Source organism: Pseudophryne corroboree, chromosome 8 (assembly GCF_028390025.1).
Source record: "Pseudophryne corroboree isolate aPseCor3 chromosome 8, aPseCor3.hap2, whole genome shotgun sequence".
Classification (NCBI taxonomy): Eukaryota; Metazoa; Chordata; class Amphibia; order Anura; family Myobatrachidae; genus Pseudophryne; species Pseudophryne corroboree.
This window is the reverse complement of record NC_086451.1, coordinates 128,626,867-128,649,309: the sequence shown is the minus strand read 5'-3', so window position 1 is coordinate 128,649,309 and position 22,443 is coordinate 128,626,867. Positions and strand designations below refer to the sequence as shown.

General features: G+C 46.3%; 1 protein-coding gene across 1 annotated transcript; it reads right to left on the bottom strand.

Moving 5' to 3' along the window:
- Positions 1-271: 271 nt before the first annotated feature.
- On the bottom strand, positions 272-19,612 carry TNFSF15 (TNF superfamily member 15). Its single transcript, XM_063936922.1, has 4 exons — positions 18,914-19,612; positions 16,200-16,227; positions 4,161-4,208; positions 272-3,616 (listed from the first exon to the last, which is right to left on the bottom strand). Exons 1-4 carry the CDS (start codon positions 19,106-19,108, stop codon positions 3,204-3,206), a joined length of 684 nt encoding a protein of 227 aa, XP_063792992.1. The 5' UTR covers positions 19,109-19,612; the 3' UTR covers positions 272-3,203.
- Between the last annotated feature and the right edge of the window lie 2,831 nt (positions 19,613-22,443).

The following is a 22,443-nucleotide window of genomic DNA, read 5'->3' as shown; positions in this document are numbered from 1 at the left end:
AGCGCAACCTAGCCGCAGTTAGTAGGTTTGCTTCTCTCCCCTCAGTCCCACGTAGCAGAGAGTCTGTTGTCAGCAGAAGCTCTCTGAAAATAAAAAACCTAACTAAAATACTTTCTTAATAGCAAGCTCAGGAGAGCTCACTAAAATGCACCTAGCTCCTTCCGGGCACAGATTCTAACTGAGGTCTGGAGGAGGGGCATAGAGGGAGGAGCCAGTGCACACCAGTAGTACTAAATCTTTCTTAGAGTGCCCAGTCTCCTGCTGAGCCCGTCTATTCCCCATGGTCCTTACGGAGTCCCCAGCATCCACTGGGACGTTAGAGAAAGAGGAGATTAAGAGGGGACATGATCAACATTTACAAATATATAAGGGGACATTATACAGATCTTGCGCAGGACCTGTTTTTGGTTAGATCAACACAGAGAACTTGTGGACACTCGCTCAGGTTAGAGGAGAGGAGATTCCGCACAATACGGCGTAAAGGCTTTTTTACAGTAAGGACGATACGTGTTTGGAATTCCCTGCCTGAGGGAGTTGTAATGACAGACTCAGTCAACACCTTTAAGAATGGGTTAGATAAATTCCTAATGGATAAGGATATCCAGGGTTACGGGGCATAGTCACGTACTATGGTTATTATAAAAAAGAGGGGTACAACGTAACGGCAGTCATCAACTTCAGTCAAAATTTTCTACAAAATAATCGTGCATAGGAGACCACAAATAGGTTGAACTCGATGGACAATTGTCTTTTTTCAACCTTAGATACTATGTTACTATGTAAATGTATTTTTATTCTAATGACAAAATAATTTTCATGGTGACGCCGGAGACAAGAGATTCATTTTATAGTTCCTGTTCTTGCCTAAGAGGATATTCTTGAAAGGAAAAGGGAACGTTACGTTCCAATTTCCTGTGCTCATGAGATATATTTGGCCCCAAGTCGTCGTAGAACTGCATGAATGAGATTTTCCTAACGGTTACTTAATGATTTATGTCTGGTCTTTTCCTGGTGAAATTCACATACCAAGAATGTTACAGTAATGTTTTCTTATAAACTATTTCTTTTCAGTTACTGGTAACTGTATAGTAAATTATTTACTTATTTTGTGTAAATATACTGTTTTCTCAAAACGATTGATTCTAACATCTATATACAGTCTTGCCAAGTTAATAGTTGTCTCTGACCTTCAGGAAATGTGATTCTATCAGACATTCCAGGGGGATCAGTATGTATTACCGACAGTCGGGATGCCGGCAGTCAGTATACAGACAGCAGCATCCTGGCCGTCAGTATACCGGCAGCGTGGCGAGCTCAAAGAGTCCTCATTGAGCTCGCCATGCTGTGCTCGCCAGGGGTTCTATTCCCACTCTATGGATGTCGTGGACACCCATGACTGGGAATAGCCCCTGTGAGCCGGGATTCCGGCTGGCAGCATTGTCAGCAGTTGGGATTCCAGCGCCTGTATCCTAAACGCAGAGATACCGACTGCCGGCAATGTAACTGCATCCCATTCCATGTCATGTTTATGGCAAAAATTCTGCAAGTATCATGCAGTAACCCAGAGAAAGCCCATGTGGAGACTTGGGGGTCTATTTATGAAGCAGTGAAAGAGTGGATAAGCGAGCCAGTAGAGAAGTTTCTCATGGCAACCAATCAGCTTTGAAGTAACATTTATCAAGTGCATTCTACAAAATTATACGTAGCAGCTGATTGGTTGCCATGGGCAACATATCCACTGGTCTACTTCTCCACTCTTATCACTGCTTCATGAATAGACTCCTTGTTTTGTCTATCTTATGCAATTCTGTTGAAACACTAAAAACAGAGCATCTAACAACTAGTGCAGAGAAACTTTAGCAATTAGAAATTGGAAGGATGCGCCATCATTTGCGCCACAGACCAAAGTAAAGGGTCTATTTACTAAGCCTTGGATGGAGATAAAGTCGCTGGAGGTAAGTAACAGCCAATCGGCTCCTAACTTTCATTTTTCAAACACAGCCTGTGGCATCGCAGTTAGGAGCTGACTGGCTGGTACTTTATCTCCAGCAACTTTATCTCCATCCAAGGCTTAGTAAATAGACCCCAAAATCCTTCATACCCCAAACAAGTTAGCTCAGTTTGCTGTAGGGAAACCCTTCTCCTTCCATCTTCCAGCTCACAGTCTATTCCTTTATTTCTGCCAGTTATAGATTTGCTGCCACTGCATGTTGTTTAGCTGCTACTGGGCCCTATGGTGAAGGGCCTGGCAATGACAGGTCTCCCTGCCGAAGCCCTTGCTCTACTTTCTGAAGAGCACAGCTGGGGTCTCTTCTTACAGTGACACAATATTTATAGGGTCAACATGCAACACATCAGTACCAGACCAAAAAACAGTTACAGTATACAATTATGAATTCCTTTCCCTGCGGTATTGTGTCAGTGACCCATCCATTTAAATCATTATGTGGGGCGATTTATCAAAGCTGGGAGATAAAGTGGAGAGAGATAAAGTACAAATCAGTTCCTAAATTCCATTTTTCCAAACACAGCCTGTAAAATGACAGTTAAAAGCTGATTGGTTAGTACTTTATCTCTCTCCATGTATATTACAGAAAAGAAGGGAGAAAGAAGATATTCAACTAATGCTTGGGAGTGTAGTTAGGTGGGAAGCCATAAGTGTGCTGAATTTCAAATTGTGAAATGTGAGGTATACAACAGTATACGTTTAATAAGGGGTCTATTTACTAAGCCTTGGACAGAGATAAAGTGGACAGAGTCCACGCCAATCAGCTCCTAACTGCCGTGTCACAGGCCGTGTTTTAAAAAATAACAGGAGCTGGTTGGCTGGTACTTTATATAAGTCTACTTTATCGCCGTCCAAGGCTTAGTAAATAGACCCCTAGTTACTGCTGCACGGCAGCAAACCTTAACCGTTGACAATACAATGTGTTAAAGCATTACTCTTTCAACATCAGTTTATGTTAGTTCATGGAAGTTTGCCACACAGGAAATTGAATTGATAATGCAATGCATGATATTAAGGATCGTATTAAGCCAGTTTGAAGCATGATGTACAATTTGCTCATTTCTGAAGAATTATAAACACAAAGCTTAGGAATGTTGAATCTACTAATTTTGGTTTATATTTTAAGATATATCATCTATAAATTAACATTAATAATCTTTGGAAATACAGTATAGCTAATAGCAACATTGTCCATTCACAGCTGTAATCCATAGCTATCATACATCAAGAACACGCCAAAGAAAGTCTTGTATTCAGCTGGTTCAACTAGTTTGATATTACTCACATTTACCATCAATTTATCACCTATCTTTAGCTCAAAAAGGGCACCGAGATAGATTGGATAAAATTGCCCATGTTCCTTAACACAATATGATATTCCACTTAGTAGAACATCAGGTGCTGGATAGTCGTTATTTGACTTTAAGATATTCTGTGTTGTAGATTTCTGTTTACTGCATCCAGAAAAGGACACTTTGGAGTAGACAAAATAATACCCATTCATTGGGATCTGTATAGAATTGTTCACATACTGCATTCCGTCTCTGGTAAATGCCAGTCCAAGTTGGGCTTCCCATTGTAGAACATTTGAGCCACTCTGTTTTGTACCTGATAGAGAAGCAGAATTTTATATACAGTATATATTTATTAAATTCTGTATAAAAGTGTGGAAAGGAGAGAGGAAATAAAATAAAAGCATTATACATAAATTCAGGTATTTGAAAATGAGAAAAGAATTGAAGCTTTCAAAATTGTAATGTGCTGGCTGTAATGAAGTCTGAGTTGGCCGGAGGTGCGTATTCCCGGCCGAACTCTGACTTTTTTTTAAAGCGGCAATTATTCACAAAGTATGGCTTTGCCTTGTACATGATTGCCACTTTAAAAAAAGTCCGAGCTCAGCTGGGAACCCGCACCTCTGGCCATCTCGGACTTCATTATGTCCGGCCCCGTGCGCAAAGTAGTAAATACCGCTCCATTCTGCCCTGACTTCTCAGTGGAGTTTGTAAATACATTAGGTTACATTATTTGCCATGAGTGAAGAATTAATCATTATACAGCTCCTGAAATTATTCCAAAAAGCAAAATTACATTATTACTTTAAAACGTGTAGAATATTAAAGGCTATAGCTTAATATATGGAAACCATTCTTACCTGTCAGATGAGCACTGGGTTTTCTGGTAAAATTATAATGGCCTGTCCCTTAAAAAACAAAATAATCATCATTATTATAACAATAATACTAGAACTATAATAATAACAATAACAATAAAACAATAATACAATAATACTAATAATAAATGGCAGGAATTCCATGGATATTGGAATCAGTCATCAAATTCCTGACAATTATCTCGGAAATTGTATTCCTTAAGGGTATATTTAGTAATCATGCCACTGAGCATAGAGGGTACTGACCATGCACGTGGGGTGGCCATTTCCAGGTAAGGTTCTGGAGGACAGTGTTTTTTTGGGAGATATGGTGCAAATATTGAACTATTTGCGAATAGCAAGGTGACGCCATCTGGCCAAAGTCTGCTGGAAAGCTGGCCAACTGAGTTTGGGAGTCTTTATAAACAAAAAGTGAATCCGACTTGTGGACATACCTGGTCTTGTCTACATAAATGCGGAGAGCTCACACAACATCTAGAGAGGCCTCCTCTGGATAAGAGCAACGATTTCTTCATTAATGTGGAACCCGGACACCACCTTGGGCAAGTAATCAAAATAGGTATGGAGGACTGCTAGATTAGTATGAAAAATTAGAAACGGCGAGCACCAAGAAAACGCAGTCAAGATGGACACCCGCTGGGCCGACAAAATGGCTAGCAAGAATAGAGTCTTCCACGCAAGCCAGTCTTCCACGTAAGGCTCAAACGAAGCAGACTGTAGAGCCTGCAGAAGCAAAGAAAAGTCCCAAGGAGCCACCTTAAGGACAAATGGAGACTGTAAGTGTAGGATGTCATGCAAGAAAGTCTTTATATCCACCAACAAAGCAAGTTGGTGTTGGAAAAGGACAGACAGGGCAGAAAAAAAAGTTTGCTAGACCCAGTGATAAATAAGGGTCGACAGTGGCTTATGTGCATTGAGCATGGTACGGTATATCATTCCTGAGAACCCCTCACCCTTAAGACTGATGTCTCAAGAGCCATCCCGTCAAAGCGAGACGGTCCAGATCTTGATGGAAACACGGCCCCTGAGACAGGAGATCTGGTCGCGAAGGAAGGCGCAGGGGGATCGTCAATAGAGAGACATAGGAGATGGGTGTACCAAGCTCGTTGAGATCAATTTGGGGCCAACATGATCATTGTGCCTCCATCCACTTTGAACTTGTGAAGCACGCAAGGAATCATAGAAATGGGTGGAAAGACTTAGACTAGTGTAAACATCCATAATTCCAGCAGTGCTGGAAAGCACCGGGATCCCTGGCTTGAGAGTAATACCTCAGCAGCTGATGATTGTACCGAGAGGCCATAATATAGATGTCCGGACAACCCCAGCGGCTGACCAGAAACTGAAAGACGTCCAGATGAAGAGCACACTCACTAGAATGAACATCCTAGTGGCCGAGGAAGTTCACCTCCCAGTTTTGGACTCCTAGAATGAACACCGCTGACAGAGCGGAAAGATGACACTATGCCAAGCGAAGGATGCCGCGGCTGCGAGTGCTGCCCTTGTGATTGAAGTACACGATCGGAGTCACATTGTCTTAAACTGGTAATAATCGTTGTGGATCGCAAACCTGAGAAACCGCTGGTGGTCGCTTCTGATAGGGGGGTGTAGATAGGTATCTTGGAAGTCCAAAGATGTCATATAATCCCTCAGTTCCATGGACAGGATAATGAATCAAAGAGATTGCATACAAAACCTGGGAACCCGAAGATACTAATTCAGTGCCCTGAGATTGAGAATAGGGCGCTAAAAAGAGATTGCCGTGGAAATCCGTGCCCTGTTGAGAACTGGAACAATGACCTTGGAGGCAAGAAGGGAGCGACCAGACTCTGAGAGCTTCTGCCTGGCCTGGATTTTATGGAAATCCGGTGGAAAAGAACCTTGTTGGAGGACGCTTCGAAAAGGTCAGTGCATAGCCCTGTGAAACAACACCCTTTACCCATGCACCCTTCACGGTACCTACCCAAACCTCCTGGATGGAGGCCGCATCATCAGGTTATAGGCTAGTCAGCCGGTTTGGAAAGGAAGTCCAGGACTGTTTACTCCCAGGCTTAGATCTATTGGAAGAAGAACCTTGATATATAGCGGACGCCTCACTCCAGGCTTTTCCTTAAGGGCGAAAGGTGCGAAAACTGGTCCGAGGTCTAGGAGGAGCTGCCAATGGTAAGAAAGCCATCTTGGACGCTGCTAAAGTGGCAACAATGTTATCAAACTCCTGTCCAAAGCGGATCTCTTCCTAGTATGGGAGTTCCCCTAATGCCTTTTTGGAGTTAGCATCAGCTCACCAGGTGCATATCCAAAGAACCCTTCTAGCTCCTGCCATCGATGCGAAGGCCAAGATCATAGATTCACAGTTACTTCCCCTAGATAAGACATTGCTGATTTAAGAAGTGACACCAAGGGTAACATGTCACTACAGTTAGCACCCAAAGAGAGGCCCTCCTCTAATTTCTCCGCCCAGTGGCTAGCTGCCTAAACTACCCAAGTAGACGCAAGGACTGGACGTGTAATAGCACCTGTATTAGAATAAGCAGTCTTAAAGAAATGTTTGCAATTTGCTATTAGTAGTGTCCTTAAGGGAAAATGTACAGTATACGGAATAGGGAGGATAGAGGGCCTGACTAGGTGAGCAACATGGGCATCCATGTGAGGAGGAGTTTCTAAATGGCTCTATCCTTAGCTCACAGGGGATAAAAGAAGCTAAGCGTTTGGATAACTAAACTTTCCTAGCAGGGTGAGCCCAAGTGCCCCAAGGAGGTCCTCTAGCTGTGCCAAAGGAAGGAACTTGGTTGTCACCTTAAATATTAGCCTCTCTCTTTCACAGATTGTTCCGAATCCTCCACTAGGAGAACAGAGTTGACTGTCCTAACTATTGTCACCACTTCCGTCTGAGACATACTGTAGACTCGCCTGGCATGGAGGAGGACTCAACTCCGAGGTGCCGAAATCCCCAGCGTCCTGATCTGTGGGAAAATCGTTATTCAGTTCTCCCTTGGATAAGGGGGCGTAGGGTTCCCAATAGGAGGGCCTGCACTTGGCTAACATCTCCTTGTCCAGAAGTTGTTGGGCAGAGACTGCATTTGCACAGACTGTGCAAAGGAGTGTATCGACAGAAGCTCCATCGGAGTTAGTGGAGCCAGATGAACTGGAACACTGCAAATCAGAGGGTGCATTAGCCGGAGGTACAGACGTGGGAGCTGTAAGTCTGTCTATTAACAGAGACATTACCCGTGTTAACATTGAAGCCCAAGACAGTTCCAGAGAGGATGGCGCGGGTGAAGGGATGTTCCGTAGAGTGTAGAGAAGCAACGGATACAAAGGCCATCATTGTCCAGATTCTGGTGAGAGAGAATGTTAACACAGACTCCACAAGTGTGTGGCAAAGCAGCACCCACCTCCTTGGAAACTTTGTTATTGGACATTATAAAGAACCAAGTTAGCCTGCTGACAATGTACCTAAATAAGTGTTTTAAATAATATATATCTAGAGCCACTGCAGAAGCACAGGCTCAGGGGGGAACGAATGTGACCGGAATACAGCAGGACATACACGGGTAACAGCCTCACAAACACTTGCAAACAGAAACAATCCCGCTAGACTAGCAGGAAAGAGTTCTGTATAATACCCCGGCTGCTAGGAGCAAGGTATGAAGGGTACAGGAGCCTAAGCTTCTCTCTGTGTGACTGGTGATGCAGCAACGTGCTTTAAAATGGCTGTCCAGCGTTTTTGGAGGGGGTTGAAAGAGGAGGAGTAAGGCTGAGATGGGCTATCAGCTATGCTGGAAGAGGGCTCAAGGTTGGGGGAAGGGGCCAACAGGATGTGCCTGCCTCCCTGCTTAGGTAAAAAACCACCAGGGACAATGGTCTCACCACTGCTGCGATGTCCTATTTCAAACCGCTCTGGTGGTCCAGTGTGTGGGCAGACCACGTTACAGACAATTACCCAAACTGCTGGGGGTCTCCTGTACCAGCAGTGAAAGCTATGATGATGCGGCTCCCTGCAAGCACCTTTCCGTGCATCTAGCTGCAGCTTTTGCGGGAAGTCCAGGTGTGGTGGAGTACGCCTATGGCTGCCTGACCTCCCGGAGTCCTGCGGTGGAAGTCACCGACCCAGGCACCGGTGCTGCCACTGCCGGTGCTGAAGTGTCTGTGCAGGCATCCTATAGGATGACTAAAAGACCAATCAAAGTAAAAACCGAAAAAGAAAAACATTAAAATAACTCTGGGGGACCACTTAATAGCAGCCTCCCGTAAAATGGTGCCCTATCCTGCCGGCACCAAACTTGAAAGTGGTTGGGGGCGGGGTATGCTGGAGAGGAAGCCTGAACATGCTGGCAAATACAGCTTTATGTGTTTGGTGACAAGACTCTCCTCACCAGACTATACCCAGTGTTCCCTGTGCCCCCTAGTGGACGGAGGAAGAAAAAATGCTCATTTAATGATTGTTCTGGCTGGACATACAATACACAATGATCTTTTGTGATAGCTTATCATGAGATGTCAAGCACATCAGAAGCTACACAATAGAGTTCTACAGAATAATAGCTTATGACACTTTAGGAGAGATATATCAAACCTTTGAGAGAGAGTTGCATGGAGAAGTTGCCCATAGAAACCAATCAGTTTCTAGCTATCATTAATCTAGCACAGTCTATAAAATAACCGAAGCTGTTTAGTTGCTATAGGAAACTTCTCCAGTCTATCTCTCACAAAGGTTTGATACATCTACCCCTTTATCACTTGTATCATTTCATGTCACTCTAAGTTATGTCCAGCCAGAAGGACAGTTAAGTGAGAACACATCTGTGTAACCTTATAAATTATGTAACATAGTTCAGAGCAGGCACTGCCAGTGATCGCGCTGAGCTCAAAACAAAATGGGTCCCACGGACCCCTCACTTTTAAAAATTGGGGTCCTGTCTGTCCTTTTCTGGGTTCCATTGTAATAAAGGTTCATATTAATCTTATTGATTATTCAAATATAAAAACAGACTTGGACACTACAAAAGTGTTGCAAGGGGGAGGGAGGGGGTGACAATGCTGCTGGCTGGGCAGTGTAGCGTACAGGACACTCTGCACCAGAGCTGTAACTAGACATTTTGGTGCCCTTTGGTAGAAAGTAAATTGGTGCTCCCCCTCCCATGTTTTAAATCAAGGACAGTGCGCGCCGAGGGCGCGCACCAAGAATGTAGGGGCGTGGCTTCATGGGGAAAAAGCATGGCCACATAATAGTACCAATTCACATTACACCACACAGGTAGAGCACGTTATAGACATTGCACCAGGTAGAGCACGTTATACAGACTGAGCCAGTTAGAACAACATATACACATTGCACCAGTTAGAACACGTTATACACATTTCACTAGGTAGAGCACGTTACACATTGCACCAGGTAGAACACCCTATACACATTGCACCAGGTAGAGCACGTTATACACATTGCGCCAATTAGAACACGTTACACACATTGCACCAGGTAGAGCACGTTACACATTGCACCAGGTAGAGCACGTTATACACACTTTACCAGGTAGAGCATGTTATACACATTGCACCAGGTAGAGCACCCTATACACATTGCACCAGGAAGAGCATGTTATACACATTTTATATGGTATCAGGGAGTAGGGACAGAGAGGGACAGCGGGGAGTAGGGACAGAGAGAGGCAGCGGGGAGTACTAGGGACAGAGGTAGCAGAGAGTAGGGACAGAGAGAGGCACCAGGGAGTAGGGACAGAGAGAGGCACTAGGGAGTAGGGACCGAGAGAGGCACCAGGGAGTAGGGACAGAGGTAGGAGGGAGTAGGGACAGAGGTAGGAGGGAGTAGGGACAGAGAGAGGCAGCGGGGAGTACTAGGGACAGAGGTAGCAGGGAGTAGGGATAGAGGTAGCATGGAGTAGGGACAGAGAGAGGCACCAGGGACAGAGGTAGCAGGGAGTAGGGACAGAGGGAGGCACCAGGGACAGAGGTAGCAGGGAGTAGGGACAGAGGGAGGCACCAGGGAGTAGGGACAGAGGTAGCAGGGACAGAGAGAGGCACCAGGGAGCAGGGACAGAGGTAGGAGGGAGTACGGACAGAGGCAGGCAGCGGGGAGTATTAGGGACAAAGGTAGCAGAGAGTAGGGACAGAGAGAGGCACCAGGGAGTAAGGACAGAGGTAGCAGGGAGTAGGGACAGAGAGAGGCACCAGGGAGTAGGGACAGAGGTAGCAGGGAGTAGGGACAGAGAGAGGCACCAGGGAGTAGGGACAGAGGTAGCAGGGAGTAGGGACAGAGAGAGGCACCAGGGAGTAGGGACAGAGGGAGGCAACCAGGGAGTAGGGACAGAGGTAGCAGGGAGTAGGGACAGAGAGAGGTGGGTTACTCCCAGCCAGCACAGTGCCTGCGGCTGGCCGGGAGTTACTCATCGCTGCCCTGGGTCGCAGAGGCTGCGTGTGTCGTCATGCAGCCGCTGCGGCCCGCCCCCCGCATGGTCCGATCACGCACTGTGTTGGCCGGACTGCGCCCCTAAAACGGCAGCCAAATGCCGCCGTGCCGACTCCTCCCGCCCAACGACCGCCTCTGCCTGTCAATCAGACAGAGGCGATCACTATGCAACGATGGCCTTCGGCCGCCTGGCATGCGCCGGCGCACTGCGGCGCCAGTACATGCGCAGTTCTAACCCGATCGCACCGCTGCGAACAACTGTAGCGTGCGATCAGGTCGGAAAGACCCCCAGAGAGAGGCACCAGGGAGTAGGGACAGAGGTAGCAGGGAGTAGGGACAGAGAGGCAGGAGAGAGTGCAGCCTGGTACCCCCACTGGGGAGCAACACCATAACAACACCCCCGAGGGACCAGGCCCCCACCGCGTACCTGTAAAAAGAGCACTCCGGGCTCCTCCATGGACACTGCCAGCAGCAGCAGCGGAGTCAAGCCGAGGGGTATAGTCCGAGGTTCGGCATGAGGCCTACACCGCCATCAGCCTGGAGTCAGAGGATGCGCCCAGGGGGGAGCGGAAAACGCGGAGGGGGAGGGGGGCTTCCTGGGTGGGGAGGGAGTAGAGGGGAATCAGTGGGGAGAGCGGTGGCAGCATCCAGCCCGGGGCACAGGACCGAACTGCCCCCAGCTGGGGTATATACAGCAGCGGAGTCAGCCGGACGGGTGTCCAGTGGGCTGTGGTGCAGTTTCACAACAGCTGGAGAGCCACTGATTGTCCAGACTGGGCTTAGAGCATTAGTTTACCTATCACTGGGGGTCATTCCGACCCGATCGCTCGCTGCAGTTTATCGCAGAGCAGCGATCGGGTCGAAACTGCACATGCGCCGGCGCATGCCGGACGACCGAAGGCCGTCGTTCCCTATTGATCGCCTCTGCCTGATTGACAGGCAGAGGCGGTCGCTGGGCAGCACGGCGGCGTTTGGCTGCCGTTTTGGGGGCTCGGTTCGGCCAACGCAGGCGTGGCCGGACCGTGCGGGGGGCGGGCCGCAGCGGCTGCGTGACGTCACACGCAGCCGCTGTGACCAGGGGCAGCGACGAGTAACTCCCGGCCAGCCGCAGGAGCTGCGCTGGCTGGGAGTTACTCAACAAGTACAAAAGCATCGCCGCTGTGCGATACTTTTATACTTTTATTGCCGCTGTGCGATACTTGTGCGGGATAGGGGGGGGGGGGGGCGGACAGACATGCGGGGTGGACTAGCCCTGTGCTGGGCGTCCCCCCGCATGTCTGGGAACATGATCGTAGCTGTGCTAAATATAGCACAGCTACGATCAACTCGGAATGACCCCCTCTGTCCTAATTTTTGACATTGCGGGCCCAAACAACACCCTAACTACAACATTGATTTCACATATAAGTAGCACAAGTAGTTTCGCTCATTTGCTATTGTCAGATGATTTCTATACTTCAATGAATTGGACAGCTACCTTTGGGTGAAGATAGGGACAAATACAAAAGAATAATAAATAAATAAATAAATAAATAAATAAATAAATATATATTATATGTATATAAACTCCATAGATTGCAGCACTCCAAAGACTACAATAAGTAAAACTACAGACACAGCATTGTGGGGGGTAATTCCAAGTTGATCGCAGCAGGAATTTTGTTAGCAGTTGGGCAAAACCATGTGCACTGCAGGGGAGGCAGATATAACATGTGCAGAGAGAGTTAGATTTGGGTGTGATGAGTTCAATCTGCAATCTAAATTGCAGTGTAGAAATAAAGCAGCCAGTATTTACCCTACACAGAAATAAAATAACCCACCCAAATCTAACTCTCTCTGCACATGTTATATCTGCCTCCCCTGCAGTGCACATGGTTTTGCCCAACTGCTAACAAAATTCCTGCTGCGATCAACTTGGAATTACCCCCACAGCATTGTGCTTCCAATGTTTCAGTTGGAATTGTGTTTTCTTTTTGGCACATTCAAGATCTGTTTGGCTGCAATATCTGCATCATGATATATACAGTATCTGTGCTTCAGTCTCCTGCTCACTACTAACAATTCTCCTAGCGTGTAAGAACTAGGGGGGTAATTCCAAGTTGATCGCAGCAGGAAATTTTTTTAGCAGTTGGGCAAAACCATGGGGTCATTCCGAGTTGTTCGCTCGCAAGTGAATTTTAGCAGATTTGCTCATGCTAAGCCGCCGCCTACTGGGAGTGAATCTTAGCATCTTAAAATTGCGAACGATGTATTCGCAATATTGCGATTACACACCTCGTAGCAGTTTCTGAGTTGCTTCAGACTTACTCGGCATCTGCGATCATTTCACTGCTTGTCGTTCCTGGTTTGACGTCACAAACACACCCAGCGTTCGCCCAGACACTCCCCCGTTTCTCCAGCCACTCCTGCGTTTTTTCGGGAAACGGTAGCGTTTTTTCCCACACGCCCATAAAACGGCCTGTTTCCGCCCAGTAACACCCATTTCCTGTCAATCACATTACGATCGCCAGAACGATAAAAATGCCGTGAGTAAAATTCCTAAGTGCATAGCAAATTTACTTGGCGCAGTCGCAGTGCGGACATTGCGCATGCGCATTAAGCGGAAAATCACTGCGATGCGAAGATTTTTACCGAGCGAACAACTCGGAATGACCCCCCATGTGCACTGCAGGGGGGGCAGATATAACCTGTGCAGAGAGAGTTAGATTTGGGTGTGGTGTGTTCAATCTGCAATCTAAATTGCAGTGTAGAAATAAAGCAGCCAGTATTTACCATGCACAGAAACAAAATAACCCACCCAAATCTAACTCTCTCTGCAAATGTTATATCTGCCCCCCCTGCAGTGCACATGGTTTTGCCCAATTGCTAAAAAATTTCCTGCTGCGATCAACTTGGAATTACCCCCAAGGAAAGGGGGCACCCTTCTTCATAGGTAATGCAGTGGTGGCTCTTGGTATGTAATAACGTGTTCTTATCCGTTGATTTTGCATACACATCAGTCCGGATACTGGCCCTCATTCCGAGTTGATCGCACGTAACAACTTTTTGCTGCTCGTGCGATCAACTTGACGCCGCCTATGGGGGAGTGTATTATAGCGTAGCACGCCTGCGATCACTTATGCAGCCCTGCTATGCTAAAAAAGTTTCCTGCAAAACAAGACCAGGATAAGACTTACTTACCCTGTGCGACGGATCCAGCGACGAAGGTCCCGGGATTTACGTCAGACATCTGCCCTCAAAACGCCTGCGTTCAGATCTCCACGCCCGGAAAACGGTGAGTATCCGCCCCGGAACGCCTCCCCGCTGTCAATCTTCATGCGATCACTTTCTTCTCTCTTCTGGTCGTTGCCCGGGAGCGCACTCGCGCAGTTCTGACCCGTTCGCACCGCAGCGAAGAATCGCTGTGTGCGAACGGGTCGGAATGACCCCCACAGTTCCCATCGTTACAAATCCAAACATGCAAATAATGGACCTGTGTCTTGCTACAATCAAAGGCAAATCTTATATTCCCTGAAAACTTTACGGTACAAATTTGTGGGGTACGATAAGCTGCTGCTGCAATTAGAGGCACAGTGGATCTATAAACTGAACACTGTGTCTCCAAGTGGCCTGAATGAGCTTTTTGTCCTTTCTATAGATACAGTAACTGCTAGACAGCTTTGCGTATAATGTATTGCTAGGGGATACGGTCGTTAGGTCAACCCAACTTAAGTCAACAATCATAGGGTCGGTCACGATAGGTCGACATGCATTAGGTCGACAGGGTAACTAGGTCGACATGGCCATCAGGTCGACCTGTACTAGGACAACAGGTCTAAAGGTCGACATGAGTTTTTCACATTTTTTTTTCTTCTTTTTTTGATTTTTCCATACTTGATGATTCACGTGGACTACGATTGGAACGATAACCTTGCCCGAAGCATGGCGAGCGAAGCGAGGGGACACGGTGCACTAATTGGGGTTCCCCGTCACTTTACGAAGAAAACTACACCCAAAAAAATCCAAAAACTCATGTCGACCTTTTCACCTGTCGTCTTAGTACAGGTCGACCTAACAACCATGTCTAGCTAGTTTCCCTTTCGACCTAATGCATGTCGACCTATCGTGGACCCAACGGCCTATACCCGCTAGGGGTGTTTGGTCAGGCATTTTTTCATACTTGTAAATTTATATTAAAAAAATAAACTTTTTGGTATTCTAATATGCATATAGTATGACTACTATTTAAGAGTTTGATGGACTGTTTTGATTATAGAGTATATATATTATTTGTTCTTATATTTTGTTATGTGTTTTATTTGTAATCAGTGTCAGACCAGGGCATGAAACGTCGGAAACACCCTGGGGTGCCTCGGACTACTTGCAGGGGTGTGCCCTAGATTAGTGGTTCAGGAACAATTCAAATTATTTACAGTCAATGTAATAAACAAAACCAGTGCTTGTGGCTGCCAATCCTGAAATATGTGGATAAACAGAAGCGAATCATGTCCTTCACCACATAACTGACCCTAAAGCTGACATACTGTATAAACACACTTGACTTAATAAAAAAAAACAACAACTTCTGAATGTTTCAATAGGAAACTTTTGGCCTAGGGGTGCCGTGGAAAAAAATTCTGATACTCTCAGGTGCCGTGACTTAATAAAGTTTGGGAACCACTGGCCTAATGTATAATTAAAGTGCACAGTCTGGAAACTGATCCCTAGAGGAGAAGGTGTGTCCCCCAGAAAGAAGGGGCCACCGGGGGTTTCTCCTGTACCCCTGTGGGCCAGTCTAATCCTGTATGTAGTGGGTGTATTTGGTTGTCATGACACTGACCCGGCCCCCAGCATCCATAATGGCGAATAATGTGATTGCATCTGTGACTGGATGCTGGTGTGTCCATGTGGGTGATGGAGGCTATTTAGGTAAGCACCTTTCTTTGTACTTGTATCCTTGAAACTAGTTGTAGTAAACAACTGAAACACAGGAAGCATGATGCTGTGTCTGTAGTTTCCTTACTGTAGTCCTTTTAAATGATGGTACAAGTATTTTTCCATTGATTTAGTCACTCAGATTCTTTACAAACAGGACAACTTAAATTGTTCAATGGTTTTGCCCAAGCATTGAAATCATGGTATGCCAGGTCTGGTCACACATGCCACACTCACTAGCAACAGTCTACTTACTTTCTCCAAAGTGTTAATCTGTTTTCTGGGGATCAGTACGAAATCCCGCTGGACAGGATTTCGGCGGTCGGAATACCGACACCGGAATCCCGACCAGCACAATCCCGACAGTGGGGGGCGAGCGCAACACAGCCCCTTGCGGGCTCGCTGCGCTCGCCACACTACGGGCACGGTGCCTCGCTACGCTCGTCACACTAATTTATTCTCCCTCTGTGGGTGTTGTGGACACCCATGGAGGGAGAATATGTCGGGATTGTGCCGGTCGGGATTCCGGTGTCGGGATTCCGACCTCCGGGATTCCGTCCAGCAGGATATTGACCGCATCCCGTTTTCTGGCCTAGCAGCCAAATACTAACAGCCTATGGTACATGATGTCACAGCTTGACAAAAGAGGAATAAGTAAAATACAGGTCTTTGACACATACCCACTCTTTTGGAAGGTTCACTTTGGACCTATTATGAAAAACAAAAACAAAAGAAAAAGAAATTAAAATGCATTCATCAGTCAATATTCCCCAAACAAATCTACAAAAGCTCACTGACAGTATTTGTCTATGTTGGATCAGTATGCTACACCAACGGCCGGGATGCCGGTCATCAGTATACCGATAACGGCATCCCGGTCATTAGAATGCCGGCAGCTGGGCGAGCGCAAATAGTCCCCAAGGCTCGCTGCGCTTGCCACAGTTTATATTCCCGCTCTATGGGTGTCGTGGACACCCACGAGTGGGAATAGACCCTGTTAGCTGGAATTCCAGCTGTCTGCATTGTCAGTGGCCGGGATTCCGGCGTCGGTATCCTGGCCGCCAGAATCCCGACCATCGGCAATTTAACTGCATCCCATCTATGCATGTACTGTTCTGTGACCTACGTTTTTCCTGTGTCATTTATACATATGTGTAGCTTAGCTAAGTGATCAATCAAATGAATGCTTTTCACAAAAGTCTAAAATAAATAAAAGTAGTCAATCTATAGCATAGCCAAGGAGCAAACGTTTTCTTGCTTACCCTAAAACTGAGTAAGCATTTCATTTTATGGCTGTAGCACTCAGATGCATTTTATCAATCATGGGGCAGATGTATTAAACCTGGAGAAGTGATAAAGAAGTGGAAAGTGGAAGGTGATAACGCACCAGCCAATCATTACAGGTTTGAAAAATGACAGTAGCTGATTGGCTGGTGCGTTATCACCTTCAACTTATCACTGCTTTATCACTTCTCCAGGCTTAATACATCTGCCCCCGTGTGAGATATCCCAATTTTAAAATGCAACAGAATATTTTATAAATAGATTTTTGATTTCTACAACACAAAGCATTTTATTAATACATCAATATCAATACCATGGGCCAGATGTACTAAGCTTGAAAAGTGATAAATATCACTGTGATAAAGCACCAGCCAATCGGCTCCTAACTGTCATTTTTCAAACACAGCCTGTGACATGGCAGTTAGGAGCCGATTGGCTGGTGCTTTATCACAGTGATATTTATCACTTTTCAGGCTTAGTACATCTCCCCCCATAAATACTGCATTTTTGGGGATAAAATAAATAAAACACGTTTGTAAAATCTGAGAGAACTAGCGGGAGATTCATTTACCCACAAGGTTCTATAGAAACATCTTTTGAAACCATAACGCACGTTATACAGAAAACATTACCTTGCTTGTTTTTTTGCTCCTACCCTATAGAGGTATGAGCAAAAACAGTGGCAAAAGCAGGATTTCTAGAGGGGTTTTATCTAAATGCAGTACGCAATCTCCCATTCTGTGGAACACTGGGGCAAGTGCGAGTATACACTGTATACTATATGGAATACAGTATTAATATTTAACACTACAGATAGTCTATAGTATAGGCTGTATCTAACATTCAAATAATATAACTAATTGGTCAGGAAAACGTTTAACATACCGTAAGAAATAAATACATACATATATACATACATACATACATAGGGCAGCACCGATGGTGTAATGGTTAGCACTACTGCCTCACAGCACTGAGGTCATGGGTTTGATTCCTACCATGGCTCTACCTGTGTGGATTTTGTATATTCTCCCTGTACTTGCATGGGTTTCCTCCAGGTACTCCGGTGTCCTCCCACAATCCAAAAATATACTGATAGGTTAATTGGCTTCCAACAAAATTAACCCTAGTGTAAATGTGTGTACTTGTGGTAGGAAATATAGACTGTAAACTCCACTGGGGCAGGGACTGATGTGAATGGCCAAAATATTATCTGTAAAGCGCTGGAGAATAAGTGTGTGCTATATATTTAACTGGTAATAATAATAATAATAACATACAAACATTCATACTCAAACATAATCGCACCAGTACTGCACTTTCTAAGCACACATTCTCCCACCTCAAGGTAAGGCTCCTATCTCTACTTCCTGGTAGATACTATCTGATCTAGTGCACTGATTGAGGACTCAGATCCCCACACATACTGATCTAGTGCACTGATTGAGGACTCAGATCCCCACACATAGCAAACTTGGTAGCCGAAGCTGCTACCACTGGCCTTGTGCAGCAGCTCTGCTCTGTCCCATGAACTGCATGATGTGGCGGCTCTAGTATTCGTTATATACCATTGCTATTGTTGTCATATTTTGAGCCACTTACCAGGAGGAGGGGAGCTTCCAGGCAACCAGAACCCCCCCCCCCCCCCCCCCCCTCATTTTTGCCAGTGAAAAACATGAGAACATTAGAAATCTGGAAAATCTCCCGCTCACCTCTATGGGGTGCAAGGGAAAATTGCCAAAGCTGGTGGTCATCAAGTACAATTGAATATCCTTGCTATTGTGTTTAAAGTGCCTGCGTGACAGCACCTTAAAAGTGTATATAAAAGTAGTTAATCCCTTATCAAAGGATAGTACAGCTATAAATAAATATATATAACACCAGATTTTGTTTTTAAATTTCCCATTGCTTAAGTTTTCTGTAGTGCCAACACTATACCCATAGTCCTACCACTAGAAATGCATATTATCATTTTTCACAGTAACAGTGATTTTAAGAATTTCCGAGAAAGCTATTTTAATACTGTGACAAGAAAAGTGCATAGACATATCCAATTGATTATTAGTTTCACATGAAGATCTCAAGACTTTTTCCATGCCACCTTTATTACCTTGTCTTTCCTGTAAGAAATAAGACCTCCAAACATCTGGTACGCTGTCAGAAACACGACAGCGCACATGCAGAGCACACAGCCTGCGACAGCCCACTGCAGCCTCCTAATGCTCCTGTCCTGCGCACGGTGAGAGCTTCTGTCGCAATGAGTAACGCGATCTTCTTCCTGCAACATCTCAACTCTAGCTTCCATTGTCCCTGCTCAGCTGCTGCTTCAGCTCAGGACCCAAAGCCTAGGCATATACAGTACAGCATGTTGCTTGCTTCTCTGGTCGGACAATAAATAGGCATCAGCTCCCACTCTTTCCATGTGTCCACTGCTCCCCTCCCATCCCATCCCATCCAGCTTGCAGGGAGTGTCTCGCCTACAGTCGATACTACTACTGTACTTCCACTTCCTTTCATCGATGCTGCTGAGTTTGTATGCACCGACCATGCAGTTCTGTGCTTTACTACCAGCCTTCCTGCTTTATCTCAGGATACGGAAAGTCCCTGGAGGTGGTGCTAGGGTAATGAGGGTGTGTGGGCTGTCCGGAGAAAGGATTCTGCAAACAGAAGCGCTACAAGTATACATGGGATTTAGGACTGGACCGAGAGTGAAACTGCAGAAAGCATTTACAGAGAACGTAATAGCATAACGTTAATTGCTCAAATTACTTTAGGGATTTTTTTTAGTCTGTACTGTTTGCTGCGTGCCTGTGCTTTACAGCTTGAGGACCAGAGGTGCACTGCTTTTTTGAGGAGTTGTGGCATAATAAATGGCTGAGCTCACATTTCCCAAAGTAAAATCTGTATTATTATTACTAATAACATTTAAATAATGTACATGAATTTCGATGAGCTTACACAGAATGTTTTAAGGCCCCCATCCACTAGTCAGATTTGGGCAGTTTTCTTCAGATTTCGATGCATCTGACCGTCATATCTGAAGAAAAGTGTCACATTGGATGGCTCTTCAGATCCAATGCTCACTCCCGTGTCAGATATGTCTGAACTACAGATCTCTGAGGCTGCCCCAACTATTTATCTGAATCTGAAGAAAACAGGTGCACATCGGATTGTTTTTTTTACTTCAGATGTATCTGATCAGATTCATCTGAAGCGTCACTTGACTGGCATCTCCCTGACCACTCCCACCCACCAAGAGGGGGAACAGCGGCAGCAGCAGCATCAGATCAATCACATGTAGCATGTGTGCATCAGATATATCTGATGCGATCTGGCACATGATATATTGCATCAGATATATCTGAAGTGAATGTAATGAAAATTAAAGCCAGGGTCTGATCCGATTCCCGGGACGCTCCCGGGAGAGTTCAAGAGAAATCTGATGCTATCTGCAGTTCAGACAAGTCTGAGTAGTGGATGGCCACCTTTAGTCTTTCACGTCAGTGTCTTGCAATCTATGGGGTCCGTTCATGAAGCAGTGAGAAGTGAGCTGTGGAGAAGTTGCCCATGGCAACCAGGGCCGGTTCTAGACCTTGTGGCGTCCAGGGCAAAATTTTCCTTTGGCTCCCCCCCCCCCCCCCAGGCAAAACAGTGCGCACCGACGGCGCATTAAAAATAGGGGCGTGGCTTCATAAGGAAGGGGGGTGGCCACAGTTATGCCCCCTGTGGTTATGTCCCCAGTAGTTGTGCCCCCTGTAGCTGTGCCCTCAGTAGATTTCCCCCTCTAGCTGTGTCCCCTGTAGTTGTGCCCCCAGTAGATTTGCCCCCTGTAGTTGTGTCCCCTGTAGCTGTGCTTCCAGTAGTTGTACCCCTGTAGCTGTGCCCCCTGTAGTTGTGCCCTCAGTCAGGGCCATCTTAACAACAGTGTGGGCCCCTGGGGACAGCAATGCACTGGGGCCCCTACCCATCCTCCAGCGGTAGGGGTGGGGGGTGCTATCAGTGGCAACTTTGATGTCCCGTGGGTGGTAGGGGGTGTTCTATCTTCCACTCAGCATGTAGGACCCGGAGCAGTAATTTCTGCTAATCACTCTTTTTCTGCACATATGGGGCGGGAGGGAGAACACTAAACTGTAGAAGGGGGCATTGGGCTGAATGAAGGGGCCCTGGTACATGACTTCCAGGGTGGTAGGGGGTGTTTAATACGTAGGGGAGGGGTCAATAGTGGAGTTTGCTTAATAATAATAATTTTCTGGTGAGAGGGCAGCGTGCTTGACTGCAGATATCTCAAGTTCCTGTTAAAAGATTTCTTAGCTTTGAATTGGATAAAAATCTAGAGCGTCCCACCTATCAGGAGGTGCTGGGGACTTGGGTATCAGAGTTCAGGAGCCAGAGCAATCCCCTGACGAATATATAAAACTGCATATTAGGCTTGGGGAGCTGGAGCAGGGACCAGCTGCTTGAAGGTTGATATCTCTGGTTCTGGGCATAGTAGAGACACGTTCCCAGTGACCACCGAAATGGGAGAGTCCCAGCTTTTGGAGTATACCCTCAGAAAAACTCTAAGTCAGAAAGAGCCTGAGAGATCTGTCTCGGAAGAGCAATTAACAGGCTCTGATGGGGACCACTGCTTTGAAGTCGGATATCTCCGGTTCCCTAGGGACGATTTAAAAAAATCTGGTACCCCTGGAAAGAGGGGACCCTCAGCTATCAGACTAGGGCCCTTATACTCCTGGGGCCCTTGGGCAAGTGCCCATTGAGCCCATACGAAAAGACGGCCCTGCCTTCAGTATATTTGCCCCCAGTAGTTGGGCCCCCTGTAGCTGTGCCCCCTGTAGTTGTGCTCCCTGTAATTATGCCCCCTAGAAGCCGCTTACAAACACAAAACCCCCCAAAAAAACAATACTTACCAGCCCGGCTCCTGCTTCCCGATCGCTGCTGCTCCGTCCTCTAGCCGCCAACTCCTCTCTATGGGAGAGACGTCATGCGCTCACCACAGGTCCTAGTCCCTCTCTATGGGTGTCATGGACCTGTGGTTGGCATGTCGACTGATGGGATTTTCAGATGCCAGGATCCAGGCGTCGGTCGGTCACATAACTGCATCCCTTCCTTACCAGATATTTGTACATACACACTAGGGTTCTTTTTTTGTCATGAGCCAATTTGCCTACCAGTATGTTTTTGAATTGTGGGAGGAAACTGAATTGCCTGGAGAAAACCTATGCAAACACATGGAGGACACATGCAAACTATGCAGAGAGAGCATTGGTGGGAATTGAATTCAGTGGCGGTTCAAGGGGCGTGCAAGCAGGGCAACCACCCAGGGCTGAGGGTGTAGGCCTAGTTGTGTGTGTTGGGGGTGAGGGGCAATGAAATGAAAAGTGTGGAGAAGTGAGCCAGTGGAGAAGCTGCTCTGTATAATTTTATAGTATGCAAACTATAAATGTTATTTCAATGCTGATTGGTTGCCATGGGCAACTTCTCCACTGGCTCACTTCTCCACACTTTTCACTGCTTCATGAATAGACTCCTTGGTCAGTCACTGTCACTGCTTGTTCTGTCCCTGCACTGCTAACAGTGAGTCTTCATCCTAGGCCCAGCCAGCAGAAAATATTGCTTCCGACTGCCGCTGCTCGGTTCAAC